Here is a 26,216-nt window from a genome sequence, read left to right as displayed (position 1 = left end):
CTTGAGTATTGCTCATCAGTGTGGGATTCGTACCAGGTTGGGTTGACAGAGGAGATAGAGAAGATCCAAAGAAGAGCGGCCAGTTTCATCAAAGGGTTATTTGGTATGTGTGATAGCATTACAGAGATGTTTAGCAAACTCAAGTGGCGGACTCTGCAAGAGAGGCACTCTGCATAGCTGTGTAGCTTGCTGTCCAGGTTTCGAGAGGGTGTGTTTCTGGATGAGGTATCGAATATATTGCTTCCCCCTGCTTATACATCACGAGGAGATCGCGAATGTAAAATTAGAGAGATTAGAGCGCGCACAGAGGCCTTCCGGCAGTCGTTCTTCCCGCGAACCATACGCGACTGGAACAAGAAAGGGAGGTAATGACAGTGGCACGTGAAGTGCCCTCCACCACACACCGTTGGGTGGCTTGCAGAGTGTGGATGTAGAGGTATATGTACTGCAAAGGAAACATCAGGAAACTCACTTTCTGCATGTGCCTTGTATGAGCATTACATCGTCATTATCTGTTAATATCTCTACCTTCACAAATAGTTAAGCTTTTTCCAACAAACTCAGAAAACCTGGTAGTAGTTTCGAAAAAACAGCAGCAACATCACCTGTATCAGCTACACTTAACACCACAAATTTACAGATTATTTGTGTGCTCAAAACAGTTTGTTACTTAATTTCGAAACAAAAAATAAAATGAGACCTTCCACATCAATCATGCACAGGCCGAAGTAAAAACTTTGGAAATGATACTCATTGGTCTGAATGAAGCCAATAGTCAGAGTGTGTGCACATTAACACTGGTAGTACAACAATTAACATAAAAATCAAACTGAAAAAAAAAATTAAAAATTTTATTTTAGAAAGCTGAAAATAAGGGGAGAAAAAGAGCACTTCTGGACAACTACTAGATACTATTACTACATCACATACCTTGTTCTGAAGTGTATGTAGACAGAAGAGGCATTTTACTAGTTGGAGACCACAGCTTCACCGTTCCATCAGCAGAACATGAAAGCAGCTGCAGCTGCTGGCTTTGTATACTAAGACCCCAAACCGCATCTGTGTGTCCCTCCATGCTGCCTGTCAGAACACCTGGATCTGTCAACACACACATTAACAAGATCAGTATTTCTGTTCGTGCTCTCTTACTATGTATGCTGAGAAAGAGGACATAGAATATAAATGTGGACTAGCAATCATTTTGCATCCTGTCATCAGAGTTAAAGGAAAGTCTTAGCTAGAATACACAACTCACTACACTCTGCACAGTATCTGTCCTCACAAATGTAAGGCTCACAACTACACATATTATTAGGAATAAGATTCAAATTGCTCTACCCCATGCAGTCCTGTAAACACTATGTCTGCAATGTTAATTAATTTTGCCCAATTTCAAGTTTAACACACATACAGATACAGATACAGTCAGTTAAAAACCTTCACGTGCTACAGAAAATCACGAAGTTTCATCACATTAACTAACACTCTTAAAGAAAAAGACAACACAAAATTTACTGAAAGTATGACAGCATGAGGAGGAGTTATTAGCACAAAAGTAAATATAGAACTTTCAACCATAAAAACTATACTTCTTTGAGTAGCACAAAAGTACTGTCAAATACAAAAATATACAGACAGTGAATTGGGGTTACTCAGGCTGTTGCATCACTTATTTTACTCCAACACAATCCTCAAACTGGAAATGTTCGGTGAAGGACAATGAACAATATCCAAAGCAAATTTTACTGGAAAGTGATACATTTAAGTGTCAGTAGTACACACAGGTGAGTAAAGAGAAAATGAACTGTTGTTGGAAATCCACAAAATTCAAGGCCATACATGTTTCATCATGCAGCATTTTGTCCACTTTTCTTTTTTCACCTTGGCAACTGTTCCAACGTCGGCTGAAGGCTCAGAAACAACCACGACATTTGAAAAATACTACATGTGATATAACTTACTGCAGCCATACAGATAACATAACATAAGGTGAAACGTGCAGCAGGTATACGAACATTGCATTGTCACCAAATATTCATAGCAGTGCTAGCCTTGTATGAAGGTCTACAGAAAAATATTGGGAAACCACTAACAGGACTTGGCAGTAGCTTTAACAAAACAAGTGGCACTCATGACACACACACACACACACACACACACACACACACACACACACACAAACCATTTTAAAAGTGATGAACAAGCAGATGGCACAAGACACAGCAAATGTTCAAATTTCCTGCTTTTGCAAGTGCAACACTGCGCAAGGGATGATTGACTAAACAAATGCAGTCAATTTCAGAAATACAGACTAATTTATGTAAGGAATCTGGATTAATGGCACTGGTACATTTATTTCATTGACAGAAAAAAAGAGAAAATTATTAATTAGTCCCAAACTCATCAGTAGCTCACTGGCCAAGGTTTGGAGCCGTGGGAACCGACTCTAAAAGAATTATTACAGCATTTGTCAGTACATATTTAGGGGAAACCATGAAAAAATGTCACCTGGATGGCTAGCTATAGCTTTGAATCTAATTTATCTGAACATGAATCACGTATCTTCCTACTGTACAATACTCGAAAGTAATCATATGGTAAAGCAATATGTACATGATCAAATGATCAGTAAATATGCAAAGTAGAATCTTCTCACTAGTAACCCATAACATTAACTGGTAATGCTTTTTCAAGTCATCAGAAACAGGTCTCCCAACTAAAAAACACAAAGTGCGGAGGACCGACACCCAAGAGGGAAAATCATGATGGAAATGAATACTTTTATCACAGTTTATGGGATGATTCAAGAACAAAATTTCTTTTTTTAATGGCCAAATATATGATGTGAGAAAGAGTCACAATGTTCATTCTCTTTAGATAACTGTTTCATCACAGGAGCCACGAAGCTCAAGTTGCGCATGGATTAACTTTTATCACACACATCATAGATGCTAACTGCACAAAAGCAAGAAAACAAATCAACATTAAAAATGAACAATGTAGGACCTGTATGTCCCTGGAATGAGTACAAAGGTTCCACATCCAGAGATACTGCCCTATTACTGCGGGGCATCATGTTAATATTTAAGTATGTTGAGGTGACTGCTACTTACTATAAAGGAGACATGTCTAATGTCAGACAGTTACGATTAAAAGACACTTGCACAAAGCCTTCATCAGTAAAAGCATTCTGGCCCGAGCTGCCAGAGTTGGCAGTCATGTGTGCCTGACATGTCCATGCTTTTGTGCATGAATGGTGTGTGTTTTCTCTTTTGCTTCTGAAGACTGACTGAAAGCTTTATGTAAGCGTCTCAACTGTGCCTGTCTGCAACTTAACATGTCTTCTTTCCGATAAGTAGCAATCTATCTTTTCTTACACTGCTGATATTCTGACCTGGAGTTCCCATTGTCCAACATCAAAAATGTTATGATTAAAATACAAGAACACAAAAACCAACATCATCAATAAAACTGCCATATACCTAACAGACTTGATAACACTCTTCTTAAGAATATCGATCTATGATTGGTAATGCAATCAAATTCCACTTACTTCATTGTTTACTCGAAGACAGCCACCTTTATTGTAGTCAATATATTCTCCTCACACCCTCAAATGCTATATAGCGTTTCGAGAAAGCTAGAGTTTATAAATTGTTGCACTTTTCATTCACCTTATTTTCAAAGTTCATCTGATTTTGTAGCTCACCCACTAGCAAAATAAAAACTTTACATTTTATCACTAGATCAGAAATCTGACGTTAACCAACAATTGCATCCCCTTACCAATTCCCCATTCACATTTAACATTAAACATTACATAGCAATCAAAGTTCTCTGTTCATTACATTTAATTTACATGCAGAAATTAAAATAAATAAGCAAATATTGCTCACCAAATGAATCATAAGGATCTATATTTGTACATGGCAGGTTCCAACAATGAATGTTACCATCGAGACCACCACTGTAGCACTGCTCTCCTGTAGCAGTCATGGCAAGACACAAGACAGGACCCGTATGTCCCCGGAACGTATACAGAGGTTCCACATCCAGAGACGCAGACCTATTAATGCAGGGCATCAGGTTAATATTCAAGTATGTTGAGGTGAAGACACTACATATTACAGAGATATAATGCTCTATATATTTATATTTGGTTCTGAATGCAACACTAACTATTCCTCATTACCTCTGGCATCCCTGCTACAAATTGGTTACACAATATGGGCACAAAACATTTGTATGTTTACTGTTTTAAAGCACTTGGTATTTCAGGAGAAATCTTTGGAAATAATCAACTATTTACTATTTTAACATGGAAGACACCCCACTTTAGTGCAGCTTGAGAGCTGTATATGTATGCATTCTGAGGCAGACCTATGTGATATGCATTTTAATTTGTTTTTATTGTGAGGATTCTATGGTGACTATCACCTGCTCCTTGACAATACTGAGCTACCTTGAGCAGCTGGCAGACTATGCTTCTATTGGGGAGGGGGAGGGGGGGTTAGCTGGATAGTTTGCATTGGATAGCATTGTGTACAGTGAATTGCCACTGTAAAATACTTCCACTAAATTTAAAACCCCAACACAATGGCAGTCAATATATGTTTGATCTACACTACACTGTATTTACAGTTCCTCACTCACTTCTTGGCAGGTGCAGTTTTCAGTAAGTTCCACAGCTTTAACGTATGGTCTTCACTCGCTGTAATAAGAACGGGCTCCACAGGGTGGAACGCCAGCGCACGCACCCCATCAAAGTGACTGCGTAAAGTGTATTTAGCAGTCCATGTCTTCCTATATGACTCTTTAGTTGCAGCAATCTATAATGAAAAGAAAAAATATTATTGTCATGACCATCAAATTTTATAATAATCAATGAAACAAATGTTAACAATACTAATTAGCAATCCAAATATTTGTCTTAGAATTATTTGCTGTTAAACATCATCCAGTTCAATGACACTAGTTCTTGATGCTTCACCAAAATGGTACACTTTTCACGATTTATTACTGAAAACGGGAAGGACAATTAAGTTTAATATCAATTGGGCAATAAGATCAGCGGATGACTTTCACTTGCACCCAAAATATAGGTAATACAATGACCACCCTTCACCACCTAGTCACATACATCGTAGTATCCAACGGAGCACCAACATATGAATCCGCCAAATTAACTATACTTAAGTAACGAGCATCGTACCGTTGAGCCCAGGAGATTTTCAGCTTGTACTCTTTCCATAAGAGTCAAATTTCCTGAGCATTTCAACACATACATACCTGAAGTTTTGTTGCAACTCACAGCCCTTTTATTGCCAAGCATTTCAAGATGTCAGGCAATTTTACATTGAACTATAGAGTTATCTAAAACTTACTTTAAATTCTGGATTATTAATTTTATGATTGTATCCAATAAACAACTATTTGTTTAATTTTATGATCTGATATTACATGGTGTACATAATTTATCTCCACAATTTAAGACTTCAACAACTTTAAACTATGCTAGATATTAACTAAATGTCTTCAATATGTAATAAGAAATCTCATGAAGTTTTTTAATGCAAAATTGTACTTGAAAACCTCATAAAATGTGGACATCACAGGAGAAAGCTCAGTGTGTCGCCTGGTTCATACACAAGACAATGTACGGAAAACAAAGAACCTAAATGCAACGAAACTTTCAAATACAGTTTTGTGAAGGATCTGGAGACCTACAGAACTTGAAAGCACACCTTCACAATGCACTTTAACCCTTTTAGTGCCAAATACGATCTGATCGTGATTCAGATTTTCGGCGAAAAATGCCAGTAACGATCTGATCGTGATGCCCTTCTTATTCATTTTTTCCGCGCTTGAAGGCAAAGTTGTTAGTATTTCCTAGCCAAGACGCAGAAGGAAGGTCGAAGGCACAGCATATCTATCTTCTTTTCGATTGTCAGTGCGATATTTCGAGTAAAATAAACTTCTCTGGTGGTGTTTGTTTACCGACTATTTCGCGGCAGCATGGCGTCGTCAAGTAAGAAGTTGCGGTTCGATACAAGTGACTTAGACAATAATATGATAAGTAGTGGAAGTGAAGATGAATTTGCAGGATTTGCAGAAAGTGAATCGGATTACGAGATGTCAGGTGGAGAAGAGGACTCATCGTTTTCTTCTTCAAGTGACGATTGTGCGTCAGCAAACGACGACGACGACCAAACGCAACTAAATTGCAGTGCAAATACTTTTGTTGAAGTAATGGATGAGGCATCAGATAATCCACCTCCTCCAAGTTTCGTGTATGCAGAAGTACCAGGCCCTAAACATATACCAGCAAACGCCACACCAATTGATTTTTTCAATTTGTTCTTCTCACTGCAGCTTTTTACGATTATGGTGACAGAGACTAACAGATACGCTCGCCAGGTGATTCAGTCTACGCATTTATCGCCAAATTCGAGAATCAAACAGTGGCAACCAACAACTGTAGCAGAAATGAGGGCTTTTATAGCAGTAATTTTGAATATGGGACTGATAAAAAAACCGACGATTTTTAGTTATTGGTCAACTGATGCAAACCTGTTGACACCGTGGTTTTCACAAATGTTTTCACGCAACAGGTTTCAGTTGTTGCTGCGATTTTTCCATTTTGTAGACAATTCGAAACTTCACCCTCCTGGTCACCCATTATATGATCCAACAGCCAAGTTTCAAGTGTTGGTGGATATTGCCAACAATGCTTTCCGTCGCTACTACACTCCACACCAGCAACTGAGTGTCGATGAAAGTCTTGTTGGGACAAAGGCGCACTCACAGCTAATCCAGTACCTTCCCAATAAACATCATCACAGATGGGGAGTCAAATTTTGGATGCTGTGTGATTCAGTCGTAAATTACTGCCTGGGGTTTTATGCATACCGTGGTGCAAAAAGTGATGATGACAAAAACGAAATAAAAGAGAATGGCCTGGGATATGTAGTTGTCATGAAACTACTAGCTCTTGGGAGCTACATGCAAAAAGGTTACCATGTGTTTTGCGATAACTTTTTTACATCTATTCCTCTAGCAGAAAAACTGTATTCAGTTGGCACTTATCTAACAGGAACAATTAGAAGAAACAGAAAATTCCTGCCACGTGGTCTTCTGTCAAATTATGCTGTAGGTCAGCTAAAGTTTTTCAAGAAATCTTTTATACTTCTCTGTGGCTTCAGACAGAAGAAATCACAGAGAAATCCAGTCCTCCTTGTGAGTACATCATCCTCTGCTACATCATCAGAAAAGACAATTCGCAATAGACAGTCGGTCAAGAAACCGGATGTTATTTTTGATTATAATAAGTATATGGGTGGCATTGACTCATCTGATATGATGGCATACTGCTATTTAGATGAGAGGAGGACTGTCAAGATGTGGAAGAAGGTAGTGTTCAGCATAATTGCCAGGATGTTGCTGAATGCATATGTTTTGTATAAGGAAAGCCTAAACCCCAGCGACAAACCACTGACACGGCTGAAGTTTAACAGCATAATCATTTGCAAACTTTCTAAACAGTGGTTTCAGGCAAGGACTGCAACCACAAGTGCAATAGATATAAATGTGCCTGCTCCAACAGTATATGGTGTAGAGACTCTTCCAGGGAGAAAGGAACGCTACTGCAGTGTTTGTTCTACGAAGGATAAGAAGCGGCGTTCACGAACAGTGTGTGTTTGTTGCAAGAAAGGACTGCATCCTTCATGTGTTGGTCAGCATGTGTGCAAGTAGTTGTCATAACTGCAACCTCACATTTGTCAGTGATTTATGACTGAAGAACTGAGAACACGTTCAGAGCAAAACAATTTTTTTTTTTGTAATGTTATGTTCTTTTTGATTTTTTCCTTAGTGAAATAAAAAATTTTTGTATTCCTTTATGGTGTTTTTGTTAAGGAAACTACAGAGATTCTATATATACCTGAAATTTTTGAGTATATCATCATTTGATGGGTCTCAGAGTAAACTGAAATCAAAGTTTTAATTTTTTTCGATAAACCCCATCATGAAAATAATTTTTTTCTCTGAAAATATGTTCTTTGACAGTGTGTATTGCACATATTACTGTAGGCAGCAGCATTCCCTAAAAATTAAAAAAAATTACATTCCTTTATGCATTAGTTAAGATTTTATTGCAAGTATGGCAGAGGTCTGCATTTTACTGTAAAATCGCATGGCACTTTTAACATAATCTTTTGAGAAAACGTCTGGCACTAAAAGGGTTAACACACCATCATGGAAATCTTTAATTGTTCCTGGAGAGAAATAGAGTTCCCACCATACATTATCCATGCCACTAACACTGTACACGTTGATGTGTATGAACGAAGAAACAAAACTTATCACATATTGAAAAGCATCTGTTAATATCCAGTATAGTTTGGGTATTAAAGTCTTAACTTGTAAAGATAATTTATGGACACACTGTATTTCCTGTCTTCAGGTAATACTACTGTCTATAGCAAGTTAAACTATCAGAAAGTTATATGAGTAGCTTCATATGATAAAATTAAAAGCCGTAATTTATGAACAATTTAGAAGTAAAGGAGACAACTCGTGGAATAATAGAAGCATTTGGTCATTAAAAATAAAAAAAGATTGAAGACTTCACTAGCTTTTGGATGAATCCCATCATGAGCTGCAGCACACGTACAGTGAGAGAGCAAGATTCTGTTCAGAGAGTAGTCTCCTTCATTCCTGAATTATTTACATTTTGGCAGATATGTCCTCATTATATAAATGTCATTTTTTTTTAGTTATACAAATTTACTGTGCAATTACTTAAGACTTCAAATTACTCTGTAACTTTGCCCTATGTCCAAAATACAAAGTGGTTTTCAGTTTCTACATACTATTCTAGATAATGTTACCAGAAGTAACTTGTGAAAAAAATAACCAACACATGATAAATCTGTCACTAAACATTCTATTCTTGCACTGGAGAAACATAATTGACAATTTGCACTATGTCAAGTTAGATCGGCTATAGCGCCACAGCAATGCTGCAACGGCAGTGTATATATACATAGCAGACAACACCGATTTCCGTTTCACAGAATAAATGTAAGCTATTGAGCAATTTCAATGTATATACCAATCATTTCTGAGTTGCTACCATACTGACAGCAGATAAACAACCAAGTAATAATGTAGATATATGTGTAACAAGGCACACACTTTCAATGACAGAACAAAGAAATACAGGAAATAAGCACTGTTTATGTTCATACAAAACAAAGCAGGCAATGCAGGAGCTTCAATGTCACAACTGGAAGTAACTATTGTGCTGGAATTGGTTCTTGCCCCTCGCAAAGCACCTCATGATTCTCATTCTTCACTTGTTAAACTGTCATGTTGCCAACTTTAAATGCATACTACAAGTGCAAAATATCAGCAGCCTAGGCATAAATCACTGAAGTGCTAATCTAAAAACTTCACACTGCCATGTGAATGTCGTCAAACTGTGTGGGATACAATCCCTTTCTTTTTTACAATGAAATCTCCAATTCACCAAATGTGATGTTAAGTAATGTCATGTTTAATAAATTATCTTGAAGAGAATAGTGAAGGAAGCACCTCATTCTATACAGGAAAGCCACCAAATCAATCATCAATGAATGAGTTACATCACACCTTTTTGCCAACATCCTGTCGCCATTCCTTCAGGTACTGTTACCACAGTGAATGGGATGGCAACTGAAATTGCAGATCCAATTTTTGTGACCTGTTACCACTATGTACTTTGCTTCTCTATGTCACAGTATGAAATGATCCTCTAAGCTGTGGTTATGACATTTCTCCTTAATATCCTTTATTCCATGAGTGCTAATCCAGCAAGGAATGCAAGAGAGCTTCTATGAAATTTATGCAAGAGAGCTTCTGCGAATTTAAAAAAGTATGTTGTTCTACTTGCCTTTTTCCCCAATTTGTCTCACAAGATCTGTTTACTAGAACAATATTCCAGATTTGATACAAAAAGTTATGAGTTTCTGACTCTAGGACCTCTTAAGAGGATTGTTGATCAAAAACCCAAATTGGAAGGGTTTTCAGAGTACCATTTGTATTAACATTTCTTCTGTAAGTTAACACTACTTCTGCAGGCATTGAAAAAAGTACATACAATATTTCTAATCCTCACCGTAAACATCCTGAGCGATATTATTGAAGAACTTAGCAGTAAGAGGAGCTCCATGCACATTTGGGATGTGATCAAATAACGTAAATGTAGTACCCTGACCCAGTGTTTGCTTCGTTACAAGCAGTTTAACATCATGTTATAAACATTAAAGAATTAGAATGTTTAAACAAACTTCTCATGCTCACATCATATGCAGCCTCCGCCTCATTATTTACTGTGAGTTGTGCCAGATCTCCCAAACCAAGCGTTGAATCCAGGACCTCATCGTCTCCCAGACCTGGACCTAGCTGCCTGCGATGACCACTGCCTACCTGGAAGCCCAACCCTCTACCCCCTGCAAAATAATGAAATATACTTAGTTTTAGTGAGCCAGGCCAAGTGCATTGAAAATATTAACAACAGTAATGAAATATCATATCAGCCTTTCTTTTTGTGGAACCACAATCCAAATGCATGCAGCATGAATTAACTACATCATTAAAGTTGAAAGAACTGCAACTTACTCTGTATCATATATTTATTATAACAAAGAAAGGGTTTCAGGTTCTAAGGTGACTACTCACAAACACTGCCAGACATCAGTATTTATAACAGAGTGGTTTCTTTCCTAAACTTAAAAACCAGTCCAGTTTCAGTGTGCTATGTTACTGTACATACGCGACATGGGTAAGCTACATTTAATTACCTTATTTCTAGTACTTTTCAATTTGATCACAATGTCTCAAAGAAAATGGGCACAATATTACCTTAATGTCACTATGCACACAGCATAAAACCTGACAAATTGCTGCTTGTTCTCACAAGTGGCCCAATCTGAGACAGTGATGCTACTTACCACATACAGCAAAGAAGAAATATTAGGAATCCCACAACATGACATATTGACACTACTCAGTTTCATCATAGCTTAAATTTCAAGACGGAAAAAATATGCAAGAAATGAAAACAGACAACCTGTCGCCTCACAGATGAATTGTGTGATTTACTTAAACACCTCTTTTCTGCCTTTGGCCTAAACAAATCCCCCCCCCCCTTTCCCCCAAGTAAATGGTGGCCTGTCCTCGTTTTACAATAAGTTTTTATGTACAACAAATTACTTGTTTAAACATTTGAATCAAATAATGGAAAGAAAAACTGTGCTTAATGAAACAAGGAACAGTAACAAAATTATGAAACAGCACTAATCTCTTCTCTAATTCCATCGACTGTGCAAGTGTCTGAAATGGTAACTATGAAATCTTAATAGAAATCATTGTTTAATGTAGATCTAATAACTTTTACATTACCCTTCCCCCAACCTTCCCCGAAAGTGCTCATTGCCCCCAGAACAAAAAGTAGTTCTCTCACTTACTCCAACCTGGATCATTTTGAGAATGTATATCCCCTCCTGAATCTTCCACTTCAGTCAGCATATTGAGTTCATTTAAAACTTCTTCTGCTTCAGCATCAACATCATCTGTAAGACTTTCGTTCAGCATTAGACTCTGGAACAACATCAGTACAAACTCAATATAATTTATCATCCACGTAAAAAAAATAAGTAGTTAGCATTCAATCTCATGTAATTTTAAAGTAATACAAATATGTTTAGTGTCACTGAAGTCCAAATCAAAACAATTATTTTCAATAAAAAATTCACCACACTATTAAGTCAGTTCTTCTGTAGAATACCAAATTTATGGTAACAGTATTATGAAAAGGAAAGTGGAGATGCTGAGTCGCAGATAGGAACAACAAGAAGACTGTGACAAATAAAGCTTTCAGCCAGTAAGCCTTCATCAAACACACACACACACACACACACACACACACACACACACACAACATAGTTTGAGTCTCAGACTGGGGCACTTATGAGAACATTCGGCGCGCGCGTGTGTGTGTGTGTGTGTGTGTGTGTGTGTGTGTGTGTTTTTTTCGATGAAGGCCTTACTGGCAAAAAGCTTTATTTGTCACAGTCTTTTTGTTGTGCCTTTCTGCAAGTTAACATCTCCGCTATATGGTAAGTAGCGACTTTCCTTCATAATATTGTTACATTCTGTCCTGTATTTTCCATTGTCAGGTTTATGTTAAGAGTCATTCACCAATTTATTTTTTACCTAATCCTACAAGCCAAGTAAAAAAAACATTACAAGTCGTTTCCTGCTAAAGATATTATTAAAATCTTTCGTACATGCCTTTCACATGATTTCAGTGACATACATCAGTAACAAATTAATTAAGTTGGAATAATGTGCAACTGCTTAAAATCCAAGTCCACAATTGTATTAACAATATGTGAATTTTTCAATTATTTAATATGATTACCATTTCTTTCTAGGTAATACTCTTGGGCATAGAGCCTTAACTAATGTTCTTTCTGTATCTTTAATTGGTCTTGCATACTGTACCTTATCAGATATTTCTCATCAGCAGGTACACAACAGAGTAAATTACTTGCTTCTTTAACACACAGAATAAAACCCCATTATGTTTTAGGAGCAGTCATATGTAGTAGTTATGCATGTTCAAAATGAGATTTCAATTATCAATTTAAAATTAAAGTGAACAACCTGAAGAAATTCAACTGACATATTGCTACAACACCATCTTGTGCGAGGAAACAGCATCTGAAATAAAGCACCTTTCAAACATTTACAAGCCCAAAAGTTGTTCTTACGAACACAGATTTTGTTGTTATGTTTCAAATTGGATGTTGTCTGATTTTGTTTCCATTTTATACCCATCACACATTAAGATTTTTTTTTTTTTTTAAGTGAAAGCACTGCAGATGGTGAAGGCTTGTAGAACACAGTTAACAAATGGAAAGAAAACGAACAACTACACAACAAGAGAAATTTATGTCAGTAAATGGCATTCTTAAAATAAATATGAGCAGACAATCATTACAATCCTGCAGTTGAGTCCCAAACGCTATATACTCACATATTCAATTTACCTAAATACACTGATGAGTCAAAACACTATGACCGTCCAATTAATAGCTTGTTTGTCCATATTTGGAATGAAGTACATCACTGATTCTGCATGTCAGGGATAAAACAGTTTGTTGGTAGGTTTTTGGAGGAATGTGGCATTAGATGTCTACACACACGTCATGAAATACGTGTGAATAATGGGCTGCCGATTTGTTGGCAAGGTGGTGATGAACGATAGCGACCCAGATGGGTTCCATAGATTTTACATCCGGCAAATTTGGGCACAGAGACGTCAACATGAGTTCACTATAATGCTCCTCAGGGGGTTGTTTTCCCCAAAAAGAGCTTCAAATGACCGACGTCATCTCACTGACACTAATAAACTTGAGGATGTGATCGGCTGAGCGCGTGTCATCTGCTAAAATGGAAGATATATAAGGCTACAGCTTTAGACTGGTGCGTACCGGAGTAAAATAGGGGCAGTCAAGTAAAAGGTGTCTCTCAGTCCACAGTTGAGAGCAGTGGGGGAGGATCGTCACTTAAAAGATGACGATGGCTAAAAAGACAGTGGTGCCCTATCCATAGTCTAGTTAAAATTACCTCCTCCCAACGACGAGTTTGGGAGGAAGAGGTCCAAGCACAGGGAAGAGCTTTCACTTCCCGAAATTTATTATTGGGAAGCATAGACCAATGTGCGTGCCATAAAAGAGCAACACGACGACAAACACTCTGTAGATTCGCGAAGGGAACCATGCGAACAGCAGGCTGAAGATGAGAGACTGCAGCCTTGGCCGCTATATCGGTCACCTCGTTTCCACGGATACCAATGTGTCAGGGATCCACAGGAATGCCACAGACGCCCCCAAGTGGAGCAAGTGGAGGCAGTCCTGAATCAGGTGGACCAGGGGGTGGACAGGGTAAAGAGCTTGGAGACTGAGGAGAGAGCTGAGCATATAATATACTGTATCCGCTGATGGCGACGGATGTATTGGACAGCCTGGAGAACAGCGTAAAGTTCCACAGTAAAAACCGAACACTGGTCGGGAAGCCGAAATCAAATAGGGGTGTCGCCAACAATATAGGCACTCCAAACACCAAATGATGTTTTAGAGCCATCAGTATAAATAAATGTGGCATCCTTCATTTGTGCGCATAGAGCAGCAAATGCCTGATGACAAACGAGAGAACGGGTACCATCCTTGGGAAGCTAACAAAGGTCACGGAGCAGGTAGGTCCGGGAGCAGAGCCATGGCGGTGCTGTACCCCCAGTTGTCGAAGTTTGAGGAAAGTGGAAGGAAAGAGAATGTAGCGGTTGACTTAACTGGATTCCCAGTGGTAGGAGAGAGGAAGTGCAGCCTGCATACCCTAAATTCAAGGAGGAGTCGAAGAAAAAGTCATGGGCCGGATTAGCAGGCATGGAAGACAGATCGCTAGCATAACGACTCAAAAGGACAGCTCACCGATTGGACAGCGGAGGTTCAGCAGTCTCAGCATAAAGGATTTCCACAGGGCTTGTGTAAAAAGCTCCAGACGCTAAACGCAATCCACAGTGGTGGACAGAGTCAAGACAGCGAGAATAGATGGCCGAGCAGAGGAGTAAACTATGCTTCCATAGTTCAATTTCGAGAGACAGCGAGCTGAAAGATAGGAAACATGGGAGGACCAGCGCAGTTTTCTGTCAAACATAAGACTCAAGAATTTAGCGACGTCCACGAACGGAAGGTCGACAGGGCCTAGATGTAGGGAAAGCGGAAGAAACTCCGTACAACGCCAAAAATTGACACAAACGGTCTTACTGGGAGCAAAGCGGAAGCCGGTTTCGATGCTCCAAGAGCGGAGGCGATCAAGACATCTTTGAAGACGTCGTTCAAGAAGGTGGTCTGTTGAGAGCTGTAGTACATCGCAAAATCGTCCACAAAGAGGGAGCCCAAGACATCAGGAAGGAGACAATCCATTATTGGATTTATGGCGATAGCAAACAGTAAAACACTTAGCACGGAGCCCTGGGGTAACTGTTTTCCTGGGAGAAAGTACAGGAGAGGTTAGTGTTCACCCACACTTTAAATGTGCACTCTGCCATAAATCCACGAATAAATAGGGGCAGCTGACCTCTAGAGCCCCAAGAGAACAGTGTGCGAAGGATGCCTGTCCTCCAACAGGTATGTATGCTCTTTCCAGATCAAAAAAATATTGCTACCAGTTTGGTGTTTCCAGGGAAAATTGTTAATGATATAAGTGGAGAGAGCAACAAGATGGTCAACTGCAGAATGATGCTTTCGGAAACTGCATTGGGCAGGTGTTAAAAGGCTTCGGGACTACAGCCACCAGGCTAAATGGCAATTCACCATGTGCTCCAAAACCTTACATACACTACTCGTGAGAGAAATGGGGCGACAGCTAGAGGGGAGATGTTTGTCCTTTCCAGGTTTTGAAACAGGAACGACGATAGCTTCCTGCCATCTTCTAGGAAAAGTACTGTCGGTCCAAAGTCGATTATAAAGGTGAAGGAGTTAACACAAACTATGGTATGATAAATGCAGCAACATTTGGATGTGGATACCATCTGGTCCTGGGGCAGAACAGCGAGAAGAAGAGAGTGCGTGTTGGGAGTTCCACATAGAGAAACAGTATTATAGCTTTTGCTATTTTGAGAGGAGAAAGCAAGAGGTCACACTTCTGCTGCACGTTTCTTCAGGAGAAAGGCTGGCGGGTAATCTGAAGAGCTCGAAATCTCTCTAAAGTGTTGACCCAATGAGTTAGAAATCGCGACATGGTCCACTAAGGTATCATGCACGACAGTGAGCCCAGAGATCGGAGAGAAACTAGGCACGCCAGATAACCGTCGAGTGCGACTCCAAACTTCTGAGGAGGAAGTGAAGGTGTTAAAAGAGCTAGTAGAGAAGTCCCAGCTTGCCTCCTTGCTATCGCGGATGACATGACGGCATTGCGCATGTAACTGCTTATAGCAGATACAGTTGGCCAAAGTAGGATGGTGGCAGAAAACGTGAATAGCACGTTGTCGATCACGTATTGTGCTCAGCACGCCTCATTTCACCAAGGAACTGGGGGACGCCGGGGCAAATCGGAGTTGCGAGGTATTGAATGTTCTGCAGCTGTAACAATAACTTATGTAACATGAGTGACCTGATCGTTGACGCTAGGAAAGTGACTGTCATCAAATGTAGCTACAGATGAAAAAAGTGTCCAATCGGCTGGGGCAAACTTCCAGCGTCTAGGGCGTGTAGGTGGCAGTGGTGGCTGCAATCTAAGGACTCGTGGAAAATGGTCACTCGAGTGAACCATTCAAAGCGCCAAGCTAGCTGAACAGTACCGACCAAAAGGTCCAAATGAGAGAAATTTGTCGTGGAGGCAGATGGAAAAGTAGGTTCCCCAGTGTTGAGGCAAACAAGATCCGCTTGGTGGAAGACGTCAATGATTAAGGAGCCACGCGGACAAGGACACGGAAATCCTTGAAGTGGGTGGTGGGTACTGAGGCTCCAACCAGCAAATGGGGGCGGGGGGGAGGGGGGGGGGGAGGGCAGCCCAAGGAGATGAAGGTGATCAGCTCTTGCTGCCATCGGTGTGGATGATTGAATGTGTATGGTACAAAGAAAGAAGGTGTATCCAGAAAGGGAAAGACATACAGCAACAGCTAGGAAGGAACTGTTTAAGGGGATTGGGTGATAATGGACAGTATCATGGAGAAGAATCTTAAGTCCCCATGTGCTTGAGTGTCATCAACAGATGGATCAAACTGGACTGACTGGAAATGAGGGAAAACAAGGCGATCGTGGGGACGCAGCTTTGTTTCCTGAAGACAGAAGATGACTGGCTAGTAGGATCTTAAGAGGATCGACAATTCTTTCCAATTGGCTCTAATGCTGTGGATATTCCAATGGATAATTGACATAGGGTGGACAGAAAAGGGAAGAATCTTACCACAGTTGCTCTCAACTCAACGACTGCTGAGAGCCGGTGGCCGACAGCATGAAACGGCATTCGGCCAAAGCCAGAAGATCCTGATCCATTGGTTATTCAGGGGCAGCTCCTGCCTCCAGTGATAGGCCGGTTGATCGGCTGCCAGCAGTGTGCCTTGGCGACACAGAAGACAGCCGAGGGCGGTTACTGCCAGGTGGCGCTGTATATGAGGCACACCGTGGCAGAGAAGGAGAGGAACTTTGTTTCTTATGAGCCTTGGAAACAGGACGTTGAGCTGAGGGAGGAATCGATGGTTTGGAAGTCGGGGTACGTAAAAAATCTTCGCGAGTAGGCTCTTCTTTGGAAGTGCGGGCATCTGATTTTGGGGCTCGTGATTTAGCAGAAGCTGATGAAGGGTGAGCCGTAGAGTGAGCAGGTGATAGTGGGGAGGTTGAACGGGCGATCTTTGTGCTGGCCGAGCTGACAATCATGGCACTAAAGGTGAGATCACAAGTCTGTGCGGCTGCCTCCTTAGTACACCAAGGAGATGCAAGGACAGTGCTATATTTACCTGCTGGAGGCACAGTGGGCTTTCGACTGGCTAATAACTTACGACCAGCAAATGAAGACACCTTTTCCTTCACTCTGATTTCCTGAATAAGCCGTTCATCTTTGAAAATGAGGCAATCTCTAGAGGAAGCAGCGTGGTCATCCATACAGTTGATGCTATGAGGGGATGGAGGTGGACAAGCACCCTCATGGGCATCCTTGCCACACGTAACGCATTTGGCCAGATTGGAACATGACTGGCTGGTATGATTAAACCGCTGACACTGATAGCAATGCATAGGGTTGGGGATGTAAGGGCAACCTGAAATTATCTCATAGCCCACTTTAATATTCGATGGAAGTTGAACTCTGTCAAATGTCAAGAAGATAGTACGGGTTGGAACCAAGTCCTTGTCAACCCTTTTCATGACTATGTACAGCTGTTACGCCCTGTTCAGGCAGGTAGTTTTGAATTTCCTCGTTGGACAATCTGTAGAGTGAACATGTATAAACCACCCCGTGTGATGAATTTAAAGTGTGGTGCACTTCCACCATGACAGGGAAGGTGTGTAGTAGTGAAGTTCGCAGCAATTTTTGTGCCTGGAGGGCAATGACTGTTTCTAACAACAAGGTGCCATTTCGTAATCGGGAACAAGACTTTACAGGACCTGCAATTGCATCAACACCTTTCTCAATAATGAAAGGGTTGACTGTGGAGAAGTCATGACCTTCGTCCGACCGAGGAACAACAAGGAACTGTGGCACTGATAGAAGAATTGTCCGTGGCTGAGACTCTTTTAAGTTCCACTTGTGAGCATAAATTGTAGACGTAGAGGAAGCCATTGCAGAAGTACCCCCATGGTTACCGGAGTCTCCGATGGCGCGCTCCTTCTTTGTGGGGAACATTAAGTTGTGAAACAGTCATCAAAATTGCACTATTTATGCAAATTCCAGGAAAAATTGATTTAAGTAAACAAAAGCTACCCTTTTCTACATTTATCAAATCAAAAGCCCACCTCAGTCAGACAAAGAGTGCATAATTGTACATTTAACAACATACAAAGCAATCGCAGTCAGACAGAAACGTGATTACAAACTGTAAATTGTCCCAGAACCAACTACTGAAGGGAAAGCAAGAGGTCTGTTCAGTGGCAAACAATAAACACTGCTAACTTACTTAGTAAGTATTTAATTAACATGAGAAACTTTGTTAAGATCAGAACATATTTTATACTGCCAATGGGTGCATGTGGGTTTTTATTCCATGCCAAATCAAGAAATGCTACAACCTGACCCTCTTAGATTTATGTGAAATTAAATATGCATGTAATATTGATAAATAGTAGCACAAAACTTTTTTCACATTTTCTGTTGAGTGGTTATCTAGTGACTGCTCTTAAAAAATGTAAAAACAAATCTAATTTTTGCCTCACAGCACAGCATCAATTTGTTCATAATTTTTGTTCTGATTAAACTACACAATGAAACCATGACTGAATTTAATGAGTTTTGAAAAACCATGATTTTTAAAAATTGTAAAAAATGAAAGATATATGCCAACAATAGTGCTTTCCTCTGTGTAGTCTGAAAGTTCCAATTTACAATGAGCATGATATCACTATCAAAAATAATTGTGTGTATCACAACTCTGTTAAATATCGACCATCAATTGTTATTTTTATTTTGTTACCCATGATAATTTTACAGAACTGTAGTTGGATTTATTACTTTTCCAGCAAAATTTTGCTTTTCATACTTATAACTGTGTTTTAAAGCATAGCACTAGCTAAATTAATAAACTGCTCAACATATCTAAAATACACATCTTAAAACAAGCAATAAACTTCACAGTACAGACTGTATACAAGATGACTAGTTGGTGTGATTATCTCCCATTTGTTAGGCATTTTGTCACTGGAGAATATTCATTCGGCTACTGTAGAAAAGTGACCTGTACATTTTCTTTTTGTACACCATGGCATAGTAAAGTAAAATAATGTGACTAATTCTGAAATGTGTTTTGAAATTGGCTTGTTGTTGTTGTGGTCTTCAGTCCTGAGACTGGTTTGATGATACTTTAGTACAGTTCTTGCAAAAGTGTAGAAGTTTATATGCCTACAACCAGTCAGTATTTGCAAACTATTAACGTAACCATAAATTTTCTTCCAGGATGTGGAAAGATGGAGAAGTAATGTTGCATACTGCTAAATCAAATTAGACCATTCATTTCAGAATGGCATAACATGCCTAAAATTTTTGCTGTGACAAGTGCCAGAAAATACTTCCCCAGTAGAAGTTGCTGATACGTCTAGCACGGAAGACTATGACAACCTAGTGTGTTCTGAGGTCAAACAAAAAAGTGAAAAGATGTTAAGGTGTAGTGGCGTACAAGTCACTGTTGCAAGTTCAACCCTAAAAACTATGAAACTTGTTTGCAGTCTGTTGCGGAATCGTGTTAAGAAAGAGAAAGTATGTGGGGTGCAGTATACTAAAAAACAAAAACTAACTTCAACAATACAAAGAAATGCATTGTTACTGCCTTCTGGTGAACAATTACATGATCATTCAGAATCTCTTTCAGCTGAAAGAGACATTTAGTAGTTGCTAATCTCGAAGTTAGAGAGGTGAAAATTCTTATTTTCCACTTAAAAGATGGAGTGTTAAGAAGCTTCAAGAGGAATTTAATGTTACTAATTACAAGGCTAGAAAAGTAAAAGATATGGTGAAGGCCAAGAGTATTTTACCTTCTCCCAATCCAAAACCTGGCAAGACTCTTTAATCAGATGACTGTTGATTCTGCAAAAAAACATTGTTCTTACAAAGGCAAGCAGGTCAGTACATGGTAGAAAAGATTTTGTGGTTATAAAAATTGATGGAGGGGAAAATCAAGTGCACACAGGTTACTTTCAAGTAATTTGAAATTTAATTGTCTCAAAAGTTGCATTTTAGCTAGGAACGGTGATACACATAGTGCGCGAGTGCACGCGTCGTCCATATCTTTCACATTTCGCTGTCATGTTGATGTTCTGTCAGTAAGTAGCAGATAAGTAAAGGCAATATTGAACCCTTACAAGTCTACAGGGAAAACATATACATTATCCCATACAGAAATGGCTATGGGCAAAAAACTGATAGGCTAGATGCGTGATGAATTTGACACATGACTTATCTCAGTAGCAATAACTAATAACTGATTTTAAGCCTATCTCTGGTATTCACTTTTTCCAGGTTTGTAACCCTGTCTTTTTACTTAGACACTGATTAGGTAACCTTTTTTAATATCTATTACAAACTACTTTACTTTGATGTCATACAGTAACACACAGCTGATAAGCAGGCCTAATACTTAAAATAAATTAATTTCTGAAGGTGTTTAGAGCTGAACACCCATTACTCAGTAACCTTTCGCCAGAAATATGTGAATAAATGTTTTGTGTTACTGTTTATGAATACTACAAGCATACTTAATTTCAAATAAATCTTAAGTGGTTTAGGCTGAAAAAAGTTTGTGGATTGAACATGTACTGGCCTATGCCATTTCTACACTGAATGTGTTACCACAGCATTAAAAGCAAGGATTTTTACTACGGCCAAGGTGACTCTACTGGCATACACACAGATGACAGTAGAGTAACAGTAGATCATCTTTATTGGACTTTAATTCAAAGTGACAACTTAACATAATGTAAACTTTGATTGTGACCGTGTACAGAAGGAAAACAATATACATCAATAAATGCTTTGTTTTCTGAGAGTTTCAGTTCAGTGCAATATACATCCACTTCATATGACAATTTACATTAGCTTATGATCCAAAGTGCACACAAACAAGAAACTATTGCGCACAACTTTCACTGCAAGTTCTCTGAATTAACTGCATTGAGTTATTTAATTTCCCAATGCCATCATCATAAATGTGACCAATATCAAAGGAACACCAGTTCATTACAAATCTGCAGATGTCAGTAAGGGACAAAATAACCAAACCTGTTGTCAGATACAGAGCAGCAAAGTAAATCATTATGAAGCTTCCATTTCCCTATCATACCATTGTCACCTGTACATTTCTATCCAATGACTGGCTGAATTTTGCCAGAAAATCTGCAAGTGCGATATGAGCCTTGCGCATAACAGGGCACACACACAACCTTCGCCCCTCCCCACCGCCACAACCTTAGTAAACACACACACACACACACACACACACACACACACACACACACACACACACACACACACACACGCGATTCAATTAACATCAACACCAACCACAGACTTCTTTTTTATCAAAGATATTTGTGAACAGCACCTGTGCCAACACTACAAAATTGAAAAATCCCTGCACAATGTCTGATACAAGGGTGCCTGGTGTTTGCCTTCATAAAGGTCATAGTCTTTCTGCCCAAGAATTCACACTGGGTTCAGAGTGCTTTTCCATAATATTCGCATGATGATTGACATTACTGGTAACAAATCTAGCAGAATGCCTCTTTAACTGCTTTGATGTCTTCCTTTAATTTGACCTGGTGAGAGCCCAAACACTACCAAGCGAGGTGGCGCTATGGTTAGCACACTGAACTCTCCTTCAGGCGGACGACGATTCAAACCCGTCTCCAGCCATCCTGATTTAGGTTTTCTGTGATTTCCCTAAACCGTTTCAGGTAAACACCAGGATGGTTCCTTTCAAAGGGCACAGCTGATTTCCTTCCCCATCCTTCCCTACTCTGAGCTTGTGCTTTGATGTCGACATGACATTAAACACTAATTCCCTCCTCCTCCTCCTGAACACTCAGCAGTACTCAAGAATGGACTCCACTAGTGTTCAGTGTGTGGTGTCTTTATATGAGAGCTGCAGTTGTCTATATGTCCTTGTTAGATTATAAGAGATGTCCCCAGTGGTGGGTTTGACTTTTTTAAACCAACTGCCTGATTGTGTAGGTTACGGTCAAGTATCATGCTCAGCAGTCATTCGCCCTTATGGGCTTTTGTTTATGAGTAATGGACTGAGGGGGGACACCTCAAAATTTCGTGTGTTGGTCTAGAGCCTTGAAAGTAGTACAAATACACAGATTGATAGTGCAGCATAAGCATTACTGTGGATTCCCCACATTCAGAAGGTTGTGCATTCGAATCTCTTCAAGTGTTTTGTAATTTGCAGTCTTTATTGAAATGGCTTTTATCATTATTGTTATTCAACTGATTGGTTTAAATGTAATTTTTTATTTCTAATCCTTATTCACATCATTTTAATCTCCATACTAACTTCTTGATTTGCTCTCATTTTTTGTTCCTTTCATATTCTTCTTTCATTTGGTATCATTGTTCATGTAATTTTATTATTATGTGCAAGAAGAAATTTATGTCTAAAATGTTTGTACAATTGTTACCACCCAAAAAAATTTACATCTTGCAACCAATAGATTTGGTTTTTTTCCCAAATGTTTAAATATTATGATATACAAATAAAAAATAATTAAATTCAGATGAGCGTTTTTATTAATATTTAAAAATGAAAAATTTCATCATACCTGATGAGATGCGAACCCACAACTTTCTGTACGAGGGATGTACCTTAACCACTATGCTATGCCATTAGCCTGTACAATACTCAATTCTAAAGCTCTAGAGCAACATGCAAAATCAGACTTTTTTCATAAATTACTCACAAATAAGGGCCCACCAGGGCGAGATACATGGAACACAAAGCTACATCTCTGAACAGAGCATTTTTAAAAAAAGAAGAAGAAGAAGAAGGAGGAGGAAAAAAAATCTGTCCCACCCCTGGGGACCTGCCTTCCTCTTAAGGCAGCTATCCGCAGCCCCTACAACCGATGTTAAACGCTCTTTTCATTTCCTAGAACATTGTAATGTTATGCCTTGATATTTAACTGACGTGGCTGTGTCAAACAGCAAACCACTATAACACTGTACTTTAGTTACAAGATTGTTTTTCCTATTCATCTACATTGACTTACGTTTTTCTACATTTGAAACAAGCTGCCATTAATCACACCAGATAAAAATTATTTAAGTCTTCCTGTATCCTTCTAGTCACTCAACAACAATTCTTTCCCATATGCTATAGCACAATCAACAAATGGTCATGTATTGGTGTTTCACCTTATCTGTTTAGGAGAACAAGAGCAGTTCTATCTTCAGTCCCTGGTGCTCTTCTGACAATACCATTGTCTGATGAACCCTGGCCATCAAGGACAATGAACTGGATTCTATTATTTACAAAGTCTTCGAGCCAATTTGGTATCTGACAAGCTATTCTAGATGCCTGGACCATGTTAACAGTCTGCAAAAGAAAACTTTCCGGAAATCCACAAATACGTAACCTGCCTGTTGCCCTTCGCAGAATATCATATGAGCACAGGAGACACCGAGTTTCATATGTTTAATGCTTTCTAAATCTGTGGTGATTTGTGTACAGAAGCTTTTCTATCTGAAAGAAATTAATCATATTTGAACTTCAAACATTCTGCAGCAAACCAATGTTAACAATAGTGGTCTGCAATTTTGCATATCCACTCTTTTACCCACATTATATTCAGTTGTTAACTGTGTTTACCCAGTCTCTTGGGACTTTGCGATAGGTGAGAGATTTGTGTTAAATGCAACCAATGTAGGAGGCCAATGCAATGGAGTACTCTATGTAAAGCCAAATTGCAATCCCATTCGGACCTGGTGACTTATTTGTTTTCATCTCTTTCAGTTGCTTCTATATTCCAGGGATGCCTATTACTACGTCCTTTTCTGAAGTCTGTGCAAGGGTGAAACAGCAATATGTCTGCGTGAATAATTTATTGAACATGAAATTTATACTTCATCTTTCCTTTTGCTACCTTTACTACTGCCACATCAGACTAGTCAATAAGTGACTGGGTAGAAGCCTTTGACCCACATACTGATTTTACATACAACCAGCATTTTCTCATGTTCTCGGCAAGATCTTTCACTTAAGTATGATGGTAGTAGTTGTATGCTTTGTGCATCAATGTTAAAGAGCATAAACACAGAGAAAGGACTATTTTTAAATGAGAAATTCAGATATGAAACTTCCTACACCACTGAGGTGGTTGCAACTATAGTGACAATAATCCAGTTAAATTCAAAAAGATCGGTGCTGTATCATAAAGTAACTTGGTTCACGTACCTGACTTCTGTAACTTTCTGGTTAAGTATCAGGAGTTTTTGTAACTTCCATGCATTTCTTACAATTTCTGATCATTCTTAAAATTGGGATTGTACAGTACTTGTTTGAAAGTCAACGTTAGGATAATGGAACATTTAACTCCTTAAGGGCCATTTTTGTAAATGACTTCCATAAATGCTTCCAGGATAAGGACAGCTAAACAAAGCCTTCTTCATGACTTTAAGTGGACCATAGCCACCACATCCTCCACAAAGTATTCATTCAATAAATTTATGAGCTTTTCACATGTGATAACCAACTGATAATAATTTTAAAAACGACCTACTGTTGGGTTACACACACTGATGTAATACTATGTATATTTTACAGTTTGTGGACATAACTTGTTATGTCCATATAAAATACGAGAAACCTCACTCAAGGCGTTATTTTATTGACTAATAACTGAACTGCATATTGTCATCTAAATTAATTCTCTGACTGCAAATTCTTTGACATCGGCTGTATTAGGTATAGATTTACTACCTGTTTAGCACCAGACTGAGACTAACTGATTTCCCAGGTCCAGCACAAATTTTCACGATGCTATTAGGTAGTAAGTCTATATCTAATACTGCTGATGTCAAGCAATTTGCTGTCAACGAATTTCGAAATATTTTGTACAGCTGTGGATCGTCAACAGCGTCTGTTCTCTCAGACATGCATGTAAATATGCTTATATCATGTTTGCAGTACAGAACACCTGATTTAGTACCAGTGCAGGATTTTGTGTGTGTGTGTGTGTGTGTGTGTGTTTTTGTTTTAATGGCCAGAATAATTCCCCACCACCTTTGGGGGGAGGGGGGGGGGGGGGGGGAGGCAGGGCTTGTTCCCTCTGAGCATGACAAAGTCCAACCGAGTCAAAATTCTTTAACACCAAAAATGTGTGTACATAAAAAGGAAACAATTACCTTCCCTTTGCGCTTAGCTGTCTTAACATCATCCTGTTCGTCATCTGGTGCTTCATCCAAGTCATCACTCATGTCATCATCGTCATCCATATCAACTTCTTCCTGAGCCAAGAATTCAAAACTTGACATAACTGCAGCTTCCGTATCAAGAATCATTGCTTCTGTCAAAGACGGAGGAGCCTACAAAAGAATAATTTTGTACAGTGTCACGCCACAATCACCGGAAATTACAAAATGAAGATGAAATATAAATGAAGATGAAATTTGATACAAAGGAATATCGCTAAATAAATTAGTCTCCAAAATACTGTTGGCTCACAACAGCACCTGTAAAATAATTCATCACTATAATCTTTTATATTCATTTTTATTACAGCAACATGAAACAGTTTTGATGTGGTTGTTTAGGTACATTTCCCATTGTCTCTACAGGCCCAGTCAAGATCAAATAATACAGTCAGAATGGCAGGCAGTTTTATTCAAGGTTCTGCTATGCTACACAATATTTTCATACAAACTGACAAGTCACAGCTTCCAAAGCCATACAGTTACAAGGATTATCCTTA

General features: G+C 39.1%; 1 protein-coding gene across 2 annotated transcripts in view; it reads right to left on the bottom strand.

The window, feature by feature from the left end:
* The window catches only part of LOC126092583 (striatin-3), a 105,628-nt gene that overhangs the window by 23,790 nt on the left and 55,622 nt on the right, over positions 1 to 26,216 (bottom strand). Inside the window, exons 5-10 of one of the 2 annotated variants that reach the window (XM_049908270.1) lie at positions 25,651 to 25,830; positions 11,508 to 11,640; positions 10,342 to 10,490; positions 4,654 to 4,829; positions 3,897 to 4,066; positions 931 to 1,098 (exon numbers count right to left, since the gene is read on the bottom strand). In XM_049908270.1, coding sequence (XP_049764227.1) covers positions 931 to 1,098; positions 3,897 to 4,066; positions 4,654 to 4,829; positions 10,342 to 10,490; positions 11,508 to 11,640; positions 25,651 to 25,830 — 976 coding nt within the window. The remainder of the gene's footprint in view (positions 1 to 930; positions 1,099 to 3,896; positions 4,067 to 4,653; positions 4,830 to 10,341; positions 10,491 to 11,507; positions 11,641 to 25,650; positions 25,831 to 26,216) is intronic. The other variant, XM_049908271.1, reaches the window with a different exon arrangement.

This window comes from Schistocerca cancellata, chromosome 7 (assembly GCF_023864275.1).
Source record: "Schistocerca cancellata isolate TAMUIC-IGC-003103 chromosome 7, iqSchCanc2.1, whole genome shotgun sequence".
Taxonomy (NCBI): domain Eukaryota; kingdom Metazoa; phylum Arthropoda; class Insecta; order Orthoptera; family Acrididae; genus Schistocerca; species Schistocerca cancellata.
Note: the sequence above shows the minus strand (reverse complement) of the source record. Positions and strands in the feature narration are given on the sequence as shown.